Source organism: Pipra filicauda, unplaced genomic scaffold, assembly GCF_003945595.2.
Source record: "Pipra filicauda isolate LSUMZ 115617 unplaced genomic scaffold, ASM394559v2 scaffold621_size299420_pilon, whole genome shotgun sequence".
Classification (NCBI taxonomy): Eukaryota; Metazoa; Chordata; class Aves; order Passeriformes; family Pipridae; genus Pipra; species Pipra filicauda.
Genome location: NW_024104778.1, coordinates 238,078 through 253,559, shown reverse-complemented (window position 1 = coordinate 253,559; position 15,482 = coordinate 238,078). Strand labels below are relative to the sequence as shown.

The window sequence follows — 15,482 nt, the reverse complement described above, 5'->3', positions numbered from 1 at the left end:
AGGTGTGGGAGCTCTGTCAGAGGATGACTAGCCCTTTGCCACCAGCACGGGGGGAGGTCCAGTGGCTTCCACCTGGCGGACGTGCCATGTGGGTTCCTGTGCCCAAGAACCATGTGGTTCCATGTGGTTCCATGTGGTTCCATGTGACCCCATGTCACAAAGGGGCAGAGATGTGGCACCCATCCGGTATCCTGAGGAGCGCGCCAACGAAAATCAGTTGGACAGAGTTGGCCTTCGGGATAACTCAGCTCCTTCCTTTGCTACTTGTGTGCCTGCCTTTTTTGGATGGTTTATTGGTTACTGACCATTTCTCCTCAACTTTCCTCCTCTTTCAAAGGTAATGCTTTGACTTTTGGCACAGATCATAGAGCAGGGTATAGGGGATAAAAGTATAGGCTGATTTATACCTTCCGAGCTGTAGGCTGAGCTGTTACAACTTTTAGAGGCTGGCCAGGTATGACCTAGGCTAGAATTCCAGTTTGCTGATTCTTGGGTTTTTTTCCATAGCCTAGGATAGGTAAGCAGGGAGGTGACTGTAGTCTGAGGGGATGGGCTCAGCCCACCTTGATTGCTGTGGGAGGGAGGGAGGCAGAAAAAGGAGAGCAGCAAAGGCAGCAGTTAAAGTAGTGGCTGAAAGACGGTCACTCCTAGGAGGTGGGAAAGCCAGAGGGCTCTGTTGCTGAAGCAGTGTCAGGAGAGCAGCAGGGCCTCTTCAGAGAAGGTACCGTACATTGGAGCATTTCAAAAGGGCCTTTGAACCCGCTGTGAGTTGGTGCCCCGCGCCTGATCATAAGGGCGTGAGCCGCAGCTCAGCAGCAGTTCCGAGCACCACTGAAAGACTTGGTGGGGGATGCCGTTCTGCGTTTCTTTAGAGTTTTGATACTTTCGGTGAGCTACAGTAATTTCTTTGCAACTAGGTGACGGGATTGGTGCTGTTCTCCTTCTGGAGAGAAAGACATCCTTGGTCATCTAAAGCATTGCACTCTCTTCCTGAGAGAGGCAATGGCCACAGCAGGGAACGACTCCTGTGAGTAATAGCTTCACCAGCAAGTTTGGACTTTGTGAACTGCCACAGGCAACTGACATGGTTGGTGGTCAAATCCCAGAATGATGTGCTCACAACCTAGAGTGATCTCTGGGATGTTTCCTGAGAGCAGTCCAACTGACCCCCGTGTTTACAATTAGACCCAGGAAAACACCTTTTGTCGCTCCTCTGACACTAGGTACAAGACTTTGAAAGCTGCCATTGCTCGTAGAGAGGTCTGCCATCCTTTGGGTTACCTTCCGTGCTCAGTATTTACTTGTTTTCAACAAGTTACAATCAGGAAAAGGGATGGCTTCACTGATAATCCAGTCTAGAACTCTACTGAGAAAGGAAGGTAGCCTGCGGCCCAGAAATCAGATGGTGGGTTTGTTGGACTCTCAGCAACGTAAACAGGGGAATGGATTTTTCCAAAACAGTAAATTTAAATGGCACTGTTTAAGCTTCCCCTGATGTTGTTGGGTTGGCAGTTGAAGCAGATGGTCCTGAGCGCTCCTGTAGAGACCTCACTGTTTAAATATGCCTTTGTGCCTCATTTCATCTCTTTTCAAATGGAATTTCCCTGCAGTCATTGCCGAGGGAATGACTCCGCCACAAAGGATCCTCTTTCCCCCCGAGAAGATTTGCATGGTCTGGCAGCAAAGACAGAGTGCTGGAGCAGGACTCCGCAATGTGGGCAACACATGCTTCCTTAATGCTGTCCTGCAATGCCTGACATACACCCCGCCGCTGGCCAACTATCTGCTCTCCCGGGAGCACAGCCAGGCCTGTGAGTACTCTTAGGGACATCTCCCTGTGAATCTGTTAATCAAATCCCAAGGATTCCCAGAACCTGAAATTTGATTTAGGAGAAAAGCAGCCCTTTGTCAGCCCCAGAACTTGTGTTCTTTGTACACTCAGGAGCCACCTGTCCTGTCCAGCTGTCTTATTCTTCATGAAGGCACATCTTTCTAGCTCTGGGTCTCTCTTCCTGCAAGTTAAAACCTCAGTTTAGCATTCCTCTGAAGAACATTTTCTATGCACTAAAACGTCCCGTGCTTGTTGAAACACTGGGAGGAGTGGCATATTGCACTGGAGTGGGAGTGGAAGAAGAGGAGTATTCCACCACGAGGGATATTTTGCTAACCAGAGGACCTTCTCTCCCTCCCTCCTCAGGTCGCCAACAAGGCTTCTGCATGATGTGCATCATGGAAGCGCATGTTAACAAGGTCCTGCATTCAGTCAGTGCCATCCTGCCTTTGGCTGTTCTCAGGGCTTTCAGATGTATGTGATTTCAGGTTCTTTGACAGGTTTTCTTCCCTTCCTGTAGGAGACAACTACTAACTTCCTGTTTCTTAGTCATAGGAGAACATTTTCAGCTTGGCAGGGAGGAAGATGCCCATGACTTCCTTTGCTGTACTGTCAATGCCATGCAGAGAGCTTGTCTGGGTGCAAGCAACGAGTAAGCACAAGCAAGTTACCTTTACAAAGTTCTGAGCCCTTTGGACTCCTTGATGTGGCCTCATCAAGGAAAACCTCCAGCCGGGGCTTGGAGGAAGTAATGCTCTGTCTTACTACTTGTTTCCAGCTTGGACATATCATCTCAATCTACTACCATTGTCCATCAAATATTTGGAGGCTTTCTGAGATCCAGAGGTATGTTTCTACAACAGCTGCTCTCCTTGGCACTGCCTGTGCCCTTCTGTCTGCCTGTGCCCAACAGCTGGCCCTGGGACTAGCAGGACAGGTACAATGAGCACAAAGCAGGACCATCGTTCAGCTCACCATTGCTCGGCATTTTGATTTTTCCTTCCAGTCATCTGCTTCAGCTGCAAAGCCATTTCTGATTCCTATGAGGCCTTCCTGGATGTCCCCTTGGATATCAAAGTAAGAGGTTTTGCAGTTGTGCTTCAAGACATGGCAAGGCTTTTCAGAGTCAACCCATTTGTCCTGAAAGCATAGACTGTGAACACCAGAGGTCTTGGTCGTGGATGGGAAGGGGAACGGATGTTGTCCTCCTGCAGAGGCCATGGCACTGGTCTCTCTGTAGGTGCTGGCTTGAAGCTGGACAAGCACCCATTATGCGCTCTGCACCCTTGACATATCCTCATCCTTCTTTCCTTTGCCCTCCTTCAACACCTGTCTGGCTTCCAGGCTGATGGGTTGGATTGTTTTCACTACTGATGACCCTACATAACATCAGTAGCTCAATGGCAGGTGAGAGAGAGAGGGAGCTCTTGATTGCCCCTGAGAACCTCTGGGACAGGGGAAATGTTCAGCACCACACTCTCTTTCTGGCTCCTTCTGGATACAGCTTGCAGATTCATGGCGGGTCTCCTCAGCATCAGCTACAGGGGTTTTCTTGTCAGCTCCTGGAAAATGTTTGGGCCAGGGCATTTGCTGTAGCTCAGTGCACCGATTTCTCAATTCTCCAGGCAGCCTCATCCCTCACTGCAGCTCTGGAGGACTTTGTAACACCTGAGCACCTGGATGGTGAAAACTGCTTTCAATGTAGCAAGTAAGATGATTCCTAACAACATATTAACACTAGACTCTGTGGGAGGGGGCTACAAGTCATTGAGCAGAAGTCATCTTCTCGTGGAAGTTTACTGCACACTGATGAGACACAGTTTTGTTTGTCTGGTTTTTTGGGGGAGGGGGGTTGGGGTTTTTTCTTTGTTTGTTTGTTTGTTTGTTTGTTTTAAATATGGCACCGAATTGCCTTAAAATAGCATAAGGATGCACGAGACAAGAAAGGTTGTCTGACTGCCTTGGTGGAAGATAGGGTGCATTTCAGCGCTGTGCTCTGGGCTTGGTTTCAAGGTGTGAGAAGAATGTTGCCGCCACTAAGAGGTTCACTGTCCACTGTGCACCCAAGGTTCTCACTGTGTGTCTGAAGAGGTTTGACTGCTTCACTGCTGGGAAGATCAGCAAGGTGTGTACACTATTGGTGTGCAGCTTTCTCTTCAAGAAGCAGATTTCCTAAAGCAGGATGCTTGTCACAAGCTGCTTGTGTTGGGTTTTTTGTGGTCCCTTCTGGGGAGTGGAAAGTTCCTGTGGGAAGACAGGCAAGCACTGTGCTCTGATAGGGCTGCTTTGACTGAGAAGGGTTTCCTGCCACCCAAACGATTTTATGTTGCTTTATGGAAAACCAAGTGCTCATGAGCCCCCGAGATGTATTGATACACCTGGACTGGCCCCTGCACTTGGTAGGCTATTTCATGTCACAGACCAGGGTCATTTCTGAGCCCTCTTGGTCTCTCCATAGGTTGTAGAGTATCCGGAGTACTTGGATCTTCGCCCATACATGTCTCAGGCAGATGGAGAACCACTCCTCTACTCCTTATATGCTGTCCTGGTGCACAGTGGTGTCAGCTGTCATGGAGGACACTATTTCTGCTACACAAAGGTAAAAGAGCAACTTCCCAATGGGGAAAAAGGTGTGCTGGGGAAGATAAACTTTCCTGTCAGTGTTACTGACAGGCAAAGTTTTGGGGCAGAAGGCCTCCTTAGTGGCTGGACTGCATTTGTTTTGACATGCTCTCGGTTTGGCAGTTTCCTACCCGTGTTTTTGGAGAGAAACCATGGAGAGATCCTTGCCTTTTTTTTACAGGCCAGCAATGGATTGTGGTACCGGATGGACGATGAATCTGTGCAGCTGCGTTCCATTGACACAGTTCTCAGGCAGCAAGCCTACCTGCTGTTCTATGCCAGGTAATAACCAGGATTCAAATATGTTCAGAATACATTTCCTTTTCCTCATTTGCACTTGTGCTTCTCACCTTCCTGAGTGTTTTTCTCATCAAATGAAATTACTACCTGCATCATTCAGTGCTGTCAAATCTGAACTACTCCGTGTCTGTCCTTTACTGGGCTTCAGGCTGCGGCCCGGATGGAATCTGCTACTTGCCTGGTCTCTGATGTTGACTCTGGTAGATAAGAGGACTTAAAGAGGACCTCCAGGAAAGATGGGGAGGCACCATTTGTCAGGGAATGTAGTGACAGGATGAAGGCTATCAGTTTCCAGCTAACAGAGGGCAGGTTTCCATTAGATATTGGGAAGGAATTCTTTGCTGTAAGGGTGCTGAGACACTGGCACAGGTTGCCACAGCATCTGTGGGGGCCCCATCCCTGGAAGTGTTCAAGGCCAGGTTGGACAGGGCTTGGAGAAACCTTGGAATAGTGGAGGGTGTTCCTGCCCACCACAGCGGGGTGGAACAAGATAAAGTTAAAGGTCCCTTGCAACCCAAACAAGTCTGTGAATTTATGAAATGGAGGCTGTGGGAGGTATAGAGATGAGGTTTTTGTTGGGACAGAGGCAAACTTGGTGGGAAGACCCACGCTGAGTTTCCCATTAGTGTCCTTGGTTAAGTCTTGTCTCTGTCATAGAAGCCTCTCTGAGAAAATGACTGAACCCCAGAGGAGGTTGCAACAACAGCTCTAAACTGAGATCACTCTTTTGTTTTTCTCCAGATGCTCTGATCTGAGAATTGGAGAAAGGCCTTCTTCCTCCCTGGCACCATCACATGCCCCTTCCTTCCTCAGTCAGTGTGTGGCCAGCAGCAAGCAGGCGGGCTCTGTTGGACCACAGGGTCTGACTGGTAGGACTAAGGTAACTTTGGGGTCATGGGTCAGGGCATCAGAGGAATAGTGGATTTCTTTCTGGGATCTCAGCATTTCTCTTTTGCCCCTCACACACCGCACCTTTCTTCACAGCCACAACGCTGCTCCCTCTCCAAGCATCCCACCTGGATCCATCCCTTTGGTGCGCCTCTGGCCTTTTGGTCTTAGTAGCCCTCCAAAAGAGCCTTTTGGAGGCCCCAAACTGTCCTGTCCCAGAACTTGTAGGGGTTCCCCACTGCTCTGATCCTTTCAGGAGAAAAGGGCAGGAACTCTCCACAGCTCTCTTTGCAGGGCATGAAGGACACTGGCAGGGAGCGGTCCCGGAGCAGATTCCCTCTGTGGGGCAGGGATCTGCGCAGCTGCTCTGGGGACACCACAGACTATGACGACGCTTCAGAGAGAAGAACTGGTCCTCCAAGTCGTGACCGTGGTCCTAGGGATAGCACAGCTGCAAGGCCTTCCAAGAGGATCTGCCGGTGGGCTCCCGCTGCCAGGGCTGCTCAGGAGCAAACCTTGCTGAGGCAGAGGGAGCCAAGCAGATCTGTGCGGGGAACTTACAACCTTGGCAGCCGGTTTGTGCAGTACACAGACTATGACCGCTCACTGCGGAAGAGAAAGAGGGAGAGAACAAGTCCTCCACGTTGTGACCAAGTCTTAGTGAATCCTGCAGTTCCAGGGCCCTCCAAAGCCAGCTCCAAGCAGGCTCTCATGCTCCGGGCTGCTCGGGAGCAAACCCGACAGAGGCAGAGAGAGCAGAGAAGATCAACAGGGCGGGGCTATGATTGCCACAGCCAGGTTGTGCAGCACACAGACTACCGCCCTTCAGAGAAGAAGAGGAGGGTTTCCACGCCCCAGAGATTCACGTCAGACAAGCATTCAGGGCACTCTGGCAATGATGGCGTTGGATTATGGCCCTGGCTCAAGCAGAACGGAAGACTAGCACTGCGTTTATTAGCCAAGGCATCCTTGTTTTCGACACGCCTTCTCAGACCTGAGTGAATGATTTAGCTAAGAAGATGATAGTTACAATAATATAGAAATATTATTAGAAATATAGACATATATATGGAAATATAGAATATATATAGAGAGAAGTATATATAGAAATATAGAAATATATTTAGAAATATAATATAGAAATATAGAGAGAAGTAATACTTTATAATACATTATTACATGTTATATATATTCAGCAATAGATAGTAATGTTATAAGAAATATTATTAAAATAATAAAATAAGAAATACTAAAATACTGTAATCAGAATTATTTATTCCACGTTGTAGACAATTATAGCTACAAACATCTCAGCCTCGGCCATATCAATCAACATAACTGGTCTACTCTGGCCTCCAATCGGGAGGCCTGGAGACACACCATCTCTAACGCTGCTGTTTCCTTTGAGAACGCACGCAGAATCCCTCTCGAGGAGAAAAGACAAGGGAGAAAGAATCATGTCTTGCAGAATATACCACCTAGGGAGTCTTTCTGCTGTGCCTTTTGCAATCGGATATGTCTATCTCGCATTGGCCTCCTAAGCCACCAGCGTGCCTGTAACAAATGTGGATGGAGCCTTCTTAAATCTTCGTTCGAGAAGCCCAGCCACGATGATGTGTTTAAGACGGGTGTTCCATAATTTAGTGTTCTCACTGAAACCATGCAAATCGTGCGCCACTCGCTCACTTCCCACTCCTCCTTTCCTTCCCACTCCCCCTCCATCCGGAGGCAGGCTGGACGGGAGAATTGGAGGCACAAAAGGTAAAGATGGCAGGCTGAGATAAGAACAACTTACTGGAAACGGCAATGAAATAAGAAAACAGTACAGCAACACAACAGTAACAGAAACAATACTAATAACCGAGTGTCCAAGGGAGGCAAATGACTCACACATGATTGCTCACCAGTTGGTGCCCAACTTTGCCACCACGCACACAACCTGGAAGAGACCCCTTCCCCCATCCTTGACAAAATGAGGAATAACCTCTATGTCCTGGCTGTGCCCCCTCCTGGATACTGCCCAAATTAACACTGCCCTGACCAGAAGCAGGACAATCACCTTCAGGATCTGCAGCACAGCTTTCGGCTCTGCACCGGAGGCACTGGATCCCTCCAGGCCAGGGAGGGGAGACATCAGAGATGAGCAGACTTTGGAAATCCCTCACCTCTCACTCCGGCCCATTTTTTCTCATTTTATGGGATGGAAGAATACATACCCAACTCCTCCCAGTGTCCTTCTCACTGGAAATCCCCTGAGCTTTGATTCCTTTGCTGACATGCTGCTTCCTCTGGGAAAAGCAGCCAGAAAACCCAAGGCCATTGCTTTGAGTGAAGGTCTTTCTTAGAACACTTTTCCTGAAGTGCACCCAGGAAGGCTGGGCTGCAGCAGCACATGGCCCCCATGGCTTTGCTACAGCTCCTCCAGAACACCTGGAAGCCCTTCTCTCACCATCCAGCCGCTCCCCTGCCCTGTCTTCCCCACCCCACAGGGATGCTGCCGAGGAGTTAACAAACTTCACAGTTCAATCCTGATATCCCACTGCTGACTGGGATGGGGGGAGACCAGGGGCAGTTTTGGCCCCCATCAGCACCAGCTCTTGGGACAGCCAGGCTCTCTCCTGACATGTGGGCTCATCTCTGCAGCTTTGCTGTCCTCCACAGGGCGTTTGCTGAAAAAAATCATCTTCTAGAAAAGATAGATGACACCAGCCCAGGGGTCAGCAGCACCACATGAGAGCTTGGCAAGATGCCCTGAGGACAGCCAGGCCAGGCAGAGAGAGGTGGAAGGACCACAGGGGCTCTCTGAAGCAGCCCCATTGTACAACATAGACAAGGGGGCTAAATAAACACTGGGCTGAAAGATGAGAGTGCTCTTCCAAGGGAAATTTACAGCTGCTGGACAGGCCTGGGGCTCTTGCTGGAAAGCTTCAGTCTCTGGGCTCCCGGTGCCCAAAGGCATTGCAGATAACTCCTTCTCAAGCAATGGCAGGGAGCAGGGTGGAGAAGTCAAGGATGAGGCAGATCAGAAAGACTGGGGCAGCACAAAGACATCTACAAGGGAGAGAGACAGCATCTGAAAGGCACTCCTTGCTGCCCTATGAGCTGGTGCCGTGGGCTCTACAACTGCTGCCTGCAGTCAGCTTGGAAGCTCCGGCAGTTTTAACAGGAGGTTTGTCTGCAAACAAGATGCAGAGACGTTACGATGATGGATGCGGGTATATTCCTGACCTAGGCTCTCCAGAGGGAGATTCGCTGTCTCCTCATGGGCCATAGAGGCTTTTAGTATGGGATGAACTTCACTTGGTCTCCCCAAGCTCATGTCCAACCTGTTCCATGGCCTCTGACTGCGATCTGCTGTCCACCTAGCTTCATCCCCCCTCACAACCCTGGGGACTCCTTGGAGATGAATGGCTGCTGTGCCAGCACCTACTGCTCCAGGAAGGGAGTGCAAGGGGAAGATGCTACACTCGCAGGTGCAAAGAAGGTTCATTTTGCCATGGGATCCCAGGAGGTCACCATGCACATCGTCAATGGGGTCTGAAAAAAGAAAACTTACAGATGTTGAGGCAGCTGAGCTCATCAAGCACATGTAGAAAAGCTCCTGATTTCAGGATGGCTGGCTCTTTTGAAATGCCCCAGGAAGGAAGATTTGGTCTCAGGCATCATCAGCCCCATTGGCCAGTCTAGACAGAACTGCCTGGACTTGAATCAGAAGTTTGTGGATAAGAGATTTAGCTTCATTTAGCTAGAAATGGGATATCTCTCTCCAGTGAGCCAGCTGCTTGCCATTCCGTTAGTCCCTGACCACAAGCAGCACTGAATCTGTGATCTCTCCCCCTCCAGTTTCTCAGAGTCCCTGGGTAACCCTGAAAGCACTGCTTCAGTATCAGCTTCTGCAAGAGGCCTTCCAAAAAGCAGCTAGGGGATTAGGTGAGGGGAAGAACCAGAAAATCGCACACATTCTTCCCTGGATTCGTGAAAGACAATAAGAAAGAAATACAAGACCCCCAAAAGCAAGTCCACTTGATGGGAGCGGCAGGTGAGCATCTCTGGTTCAGTAGTGATACGACGCACTCAACTGCAGCTTGCAGACAAGAATCCTGAAACCTTCCAGTAGCCAAGATTGCCACCTGATCCCAAGGTCCCCTGTCCTCTGCCCCATGCATTTCCACGGGACCAAAGCCCCTATGCACAGCAAAAGGAAAGTATGTGAATGTACACACATGGTAACTTGCTCCTGGCCTTTTCAGCCTATGGAGGAAGACAACTTCCCTCATTAGAAAATGAAGCAGGTCTGACCTGGACTTTCTCAAAACACTCTAAAGCCAGAGGCAGGTTTCTCCCACAAGCGACAGCAAAGCCCTCCTCCTGCCCATGTTGTTTGGGAAATGGCACAAGAACCAGGAGAATCCCAGAGAGATTCACACCTTCAGAGACACCAGTGAGTGCAGCCCCTCCTGACATCATCCGCGCAGAAGCCTCCAGCCCTTGGGATGACTTTGCCTCCTAACAGAGGTGCCAGAGCATCTGATCTGGATTTACCAGGCCTGCCTTAGTACCAGGCCACAATAATTGTCGCAGCATCCCAGCCTTTCCTTGCTCGAGCCAGTCTGTTTATAGGTTGTTTGGATCTCCACCTCCACATTGCAGGGGGCTTGAACACCACTGATCACATCCACTTCTACCTCTGACCTGAAGGGAGAGGAAGATTTCCCCGTTTGCTGTTGTGGCAAGTGGCGCCTCTCTGCAAGAGATTTCATCTCCTGCTCGGGGCCCCTCTGCACTGGCCAGGCTCACTCCATGCTGCTGGACCTCTCCCAGCCCCTCTAAGCAGGGCTCCGGTCAAGTCTTCGTAACAACTCCCCATTCCTCAGAATAGCTTGGCACTCCTGTAGCAGTTTGGGTGGGGAATGCCAAACTCACACCAACGAATGGCTCTGTCCAATCACCTGAGGAGCAGCAGGTACCACCCAGTGCGGAGGTCAGCGCTTGAATAAAGACCTCCCCAACTTTTCTGGGTGCAGCTGGTAAGGCGATTTTGTTATAAAAGTAGCGGGGCAACTGAACTGCTTAAAGGGAGGAACAAAAGGGCACAGAAAGCACTGCGCAAAATGGCTCCAGCCTTAAATAACGTGGGTAAGGAAGGCACTGGAACAGAAGATGGGGTTTAGGCGGAGCATGCAAATTACAACCAGTCATAGGAGATGGGGGCTGAACATAACCCTCTACGGTACTGCGTCAAGTATCAACCAATGAAAGGACAGAACATACGCACAGTACAATACAATACAACAACTTCTATGCAAAATCTACAATTTCCTTATTAATTACACATTTTTAGACTGCCACAACCCAGCCTGCCCCATGCAGAGCCCTGGGGGTGGCTCCTGCTACACCCAATGCCAGAAGAACACCACAGGAGACCCTGGGGAGGGAAGAAGGGAAGGAAAGAAGGAAATCTCAGTGCTATGGATCTGGAGCAGCTGGGGGAACTCCAGTGCCTCCCAAGACGCCCTGTCAGACACGTGAGGAACTGCAGAGTCGAGAGCTCTCCCCACGCACCCCTACGGCCCGCTCCGAAATAAATACCGTTGACTGCCCATGGAAGGTCCCCTTCAGAGTAGCGACACGATCCCCGTAGCCCCTTGCTCTGGATTCCCCCGCCCATTCCTGGCCTCACCCCTTTGTGCCCAGAGCCCACTAGCTTTGAGCTACAGGGAGCAGAGGGGCTCTGTTGCCACCCTGTCAGGCGGCGTGAGCTGTAGAACAGCTCCAGTGGCCAAGTGCAGGGCTGAGCTCTCCATGGGACTGTGTCTGGCTTCAGGCAGTTTTCTGACAGGGAATGGGACTATTCTAGCCCAAAGGGAGCAATCAGGATCCAACATCTGCTTTGTTTAAGGCTATCAGGAGCCTTCTTGGTCGCTTATCCTTTGATTTTTGTCCAAATCTTGAAGTGGTTTTGATGAGGTACAAAAATGAGGGGCAGAAAGCATGCCTTCCTCCCCCATAGACACGGTTTCCCCTCAGATCAGGGGGATCAGACCAAACCTCTGGTGGGAGCTGTTTTATTAAGCTTGTCAGACCTTGAACATCAGGGGAGCTGTGTACAGCTCGTGGCAGCAGGTGCTGGGGCCTTGGCCAGTGTCACCTGGAAGGGGAAAGGAGGAAAGGGGACCAGCACGGATCCCTGCTGCCCTGCATATCCCCTGAGCCAAGGGACACTTATGGACAGTTGTTCTGCACCTCCCCCTGTCCCCTTTGGGTCAGGGCTATCACCTGACACTGCGGTGACAGACGGGTTCTCAGGATATCCTTGGCAGAATGATGACGGCACTGAGTCATAGTGTAGTGGTTTGGACTTTGTTTTCCCCCAGAGGCTAAAGAAAAGTGGTAGACCCCAAGGGGTGGAAACCCTTGGAAATTTTGAAGTTCTGCCCAATGGGTGCTCCTGCAAAAATGTAAACATATCACAACCAGACCGGAAGAGATGAGTTGTAGTTTGGTTGTTGTAGGAGAGGTGGCCATGTTGTAGAGCCACGAGGAAGGGGCTCTAAGCCCCTTGGGCCCTCTGGGGCCTCCCAGCCCTTGGCTGGGGGGCTGCAGGGACCCGGAACAGCATAAAGCTGGGCTAGGTGCCTGTAGTTATGCCGGGAGATGTTTTCTCCATGGACGCAGAGCAGCAGCCGACGCTGACCAGAGAAACGGTGGCAGAGAGCCAGAGATAAGGACCTGAACCAGAGGAGCAGCAGAAACAACATGCAGCACCGCAGAGAAGACTCCTGGAAAGGGAGGAGAAAGAGAGCCAGCAACTGAGACACAGAGTTTGGGGTAAGACTGTACCAGATTCCCCAAAACTCCCTTGGAGACCCTCTTGGAGAAGAGGGACATAGACTCCTATTAAGGAGAAAAGTTTTAGACATGCAGCACTGGAGAGAGAGGAGCTAAGAAGCTCAAAAGAGCGTCCTGGAGCTGGACTGGGACGGCCAGATGGAATGCAGGGGGAGTTGACCTTGGCTCCCCCCTCGCACTGCTGCCACGGTGGCAGCCTGAGAGACAGGGCACAGAGGCCCTGCAAGAGATACCAGACCGTCACGAAGACCCCCCTGTGTCTCGTGATATGACCGTGGTGAAACGACCTTGTCTGGGGTTACGAAGCCCACGGAAGACCCCTTTGCCTGTGTCAAGGGGGCCGAGGGAGAGTTTGGATACCTCCCATGTGAGTGCTGGCAGAAAGCCAGCTATCAGCTGCTGCATGTGGAGAAGACAGACAGACTGCTGCCTCAGAAGATGCTGCTGCTTAAGGACTGGAAGGGATCTGTCCTTCTTTCCCTCCTGGACTTTTATTTGGAGGGGAGAAGAGATCTGATCCATTGTAAATACTATATGTCATGGTAGAGATAGTTTGTGATCGTGTGTATAATGTGATATGGTATTTATTTGTATAGTCATTGTAATATATTCCCTTTCCCCCACTTTGAGTCTGGTGTGTTTTGTCTGAAAAAACCCATCTCACATTAGGTTGAGATGTGGGAGGGGGGATGGAGCTAGGGAATTGGATTTTGGGACTATCTCAAACCATGACACCCACACAAAAGAACCAACCAGCAGATCCACATTCCAAACTGAAGACCCTCCAAAGGCTGTGGGGGGGTGTGGGGTTTTTTTAACTCTCTCCTCAGAAAGGGGAGGCACTGCCTGGAGGATGCCACTTGTCCCTGCATGGTCCCAGTTGCTCCCAGTATGATCCCACTATGAGTCCAGTCACACCCAATGATCCCAGTAAATTCCAGACACTTCCAGTGGATTCAATGAATCCAGTTTAATCCCAGTCATCCCCAGTATGGTTGCAGTCCCTCTCCCATACTCCCAGTATTATTGCAGTCATTCCCAGTATGGTCCAAGTATGAGCCCAGCAGGGTCCCAGCTGCTCCCACTCTGATCCCAGTTGCCCCCAGTGTGGTTGCTCCAGGATGGATCAGGAATGGGGACCCCTCTGTGCCCCCCCCTTGTGTCACCCTGTTCTGGGGGAGCTTTGGGGGGACATCTGCACCCCCACACGGCATCCAGTGCATCCCAAAGTGTGCTGGGACCCCCTTAAACCACCCCACAGCCCCCAAGGAACCTCCAAACCCACGCAGAGTCCATCTAGGACTCCACCTAACCCTTTTTTGGGGGGAATTTCATGGGCTCTGGTGTTACTGGGAGCCTCCCCTGGCTGCAGGCAAGGAGCTCTTGGGTGAGAGGGGTGTTGGGAAGGGGGGGGTTGGTGAATCAGAGGGGATAAAAGAGGTGGTGGGACCCCAACACTGAATGGGAGAGGAGTGGGACCCCCCAAAAGTGGAGGGGGAGGGAGGCTGAGAATTGGGGGCTGATGGGAAAGGGGTGGGAGAGGTCAGAAGAGTGGGGAAAAGGGGAGGGTGGGACTCCCAAACTGAGCATGAGGGGGCTGGAGATTGGGGGAATGATGTGTAAGGGGTGGGAGAGGGGGAAAAAGTGGGGGTTGGAACCACAAAACTGATCTTGGGGTGGCTGGGGATTGAGGGGAGTGTGGAAAAGTGGGAGGAACAGGGAGAGGGGTGGAAAAGGGGGGTGGTCTGGAGTGATGGACGGTCCCATGGGGGTCTTTGGGCACTGGGGGTTGGGAAAGGGGGATGGTCCCCGTGAGCTCCCAAGTTCCTCTGGGTGCTGCTGGATCCAATCTCAGCCTTGCATTGTGCCAACTGTTGAAATTTAGAGCAATTCTAGAGGGGGGACTGAACCACGTTTGTCCCCCAGGCTTTAATGATGGCAAATCAGATCTATTGAACGAAAATGAATTATTTATTTTTGCAAATGATGACACAGAACAGAATTATTTAGTGAACAGTAGAAACACTAAAACTACCAGTAGTACAGGATAAGATAGGACAGGGCACAACACTAAAGCAATTGTTGAAGCAATTCTACTAAAGGTAGCAAACAAGCAAGAATTCTTAATTAGAGATGGATGGAACTCCCCCAGAGCAGCGCTGGTGGGGAGATCTCTGCTCTCAACCTCCAGCAGTGACCTTGGGGGGTCCCCAGCCAAGGCAGGAATCTCCACACACCCCCAAGAAGGGTTCTGTTGGAAGAAGCTGCCCCTGGGAAAGGGGACTGGCCCTTTCTGGTAGAAACCCAGGGACTGACAGTCCTTGGACTCCAGGGCTTCCCTCACCATCAGGGGCTTCATTTGGGGTGAAACCAGTCTGGGGTCCAACATCTCCTGCCTTGTCCCGGCCCCCTCTCAGCTCAGCACTGACCCCTTTGCAAATGGGGCATTGTCTTGGGGCCATTGCAGGGGGGATGTCCTGCCCCAGTGTCCCAGTGTTCCTTTAATTGCCAGAGGCCCTGCAGTGTCCCAGTGGCCCCTTGATTCCATGACCTTCTGAAACACCTCAGGCTTCCTTTGGTTCCATGAGGCCCCCCTGTCACAAAGGCCCCTGGATTCCATGAATTCCGCAGTGTCACAAGGTTCCTTTTTTTCCATGGGGCCCTGCAGTGTCCCAATTGTGCCTTGATTCCAGGAGTACCCAAATTCTCCCAGGGTTCCTTTGGTTTCAGGAGGTCCCGCAGTGTCCCAGCGGCCCCTTCATTCCAGGCAGGCCCAGGGAGACGAAGGCAAAGACGGAGCCCCGACCCCCGTCAGCATCTTGGGGGGGCGGGGGGGCAGGACCCGGGAAACGGCGGCGGCTGCTGGGAAGGGACTGGGACGGACTGGGATGGACTGGGATGGACTGGGATGGATTGGGATGGACTGGGACACCAGGATACACCGGGACCAGGACTGGGACCCAGCAGGACCCCCCGGGAGCAGGATCTGAGC

At 51.2% G+C, this 15,482-nt stretch overlaps 1 protein-coding gene across 2 annotated transcripts; it reads left to right on the top strand.

Moving 5' to 3' along the window:
* Positions 1-214: 214 nt before the first annotated feature.
* Positions 215-6,729, top strand: LOC113983925 (ubiquitin carboxyl-terminal hydrolase 42-like). 2 transcript variants are annotated; one of them, XM_027713516.2, is made up of 12 exons: positions 215-337; positions 1,611-1,811; positions 2,198-2,305; positions 2,381-2,483; positions 2,610-2,677; positions 2,838-2,908; positions 3,457-3,539; positions 3,845-3,956; positions 4,290-4,430; positions 4,635-4,735; positions 5,495-5,633; positions 5,936-6,729. In XM_027713516.2, the coding sequence occupies exons 1-12, from the start codon at positions 286-288 to the stop codon at positions 6,641-6,643; spliced, it is 1,887 nt and encodes a 628-aa protein (XP_027569317.2). In that variant the 5' UTR covers positions 215-285; the 3' UTR covers positions 6,644-6,729. The 2 variants fall into 2 exon arrangements, with proteins under 2 accessions (XP_027569317.2, XP_039244136.1); XM_039388202.1 differs by lacking the exon at positions 215-337 and adding an exon at positions 948-1,027.
* Positions 6,730-15,482: the final 8,753 nt, after the last annotated feature.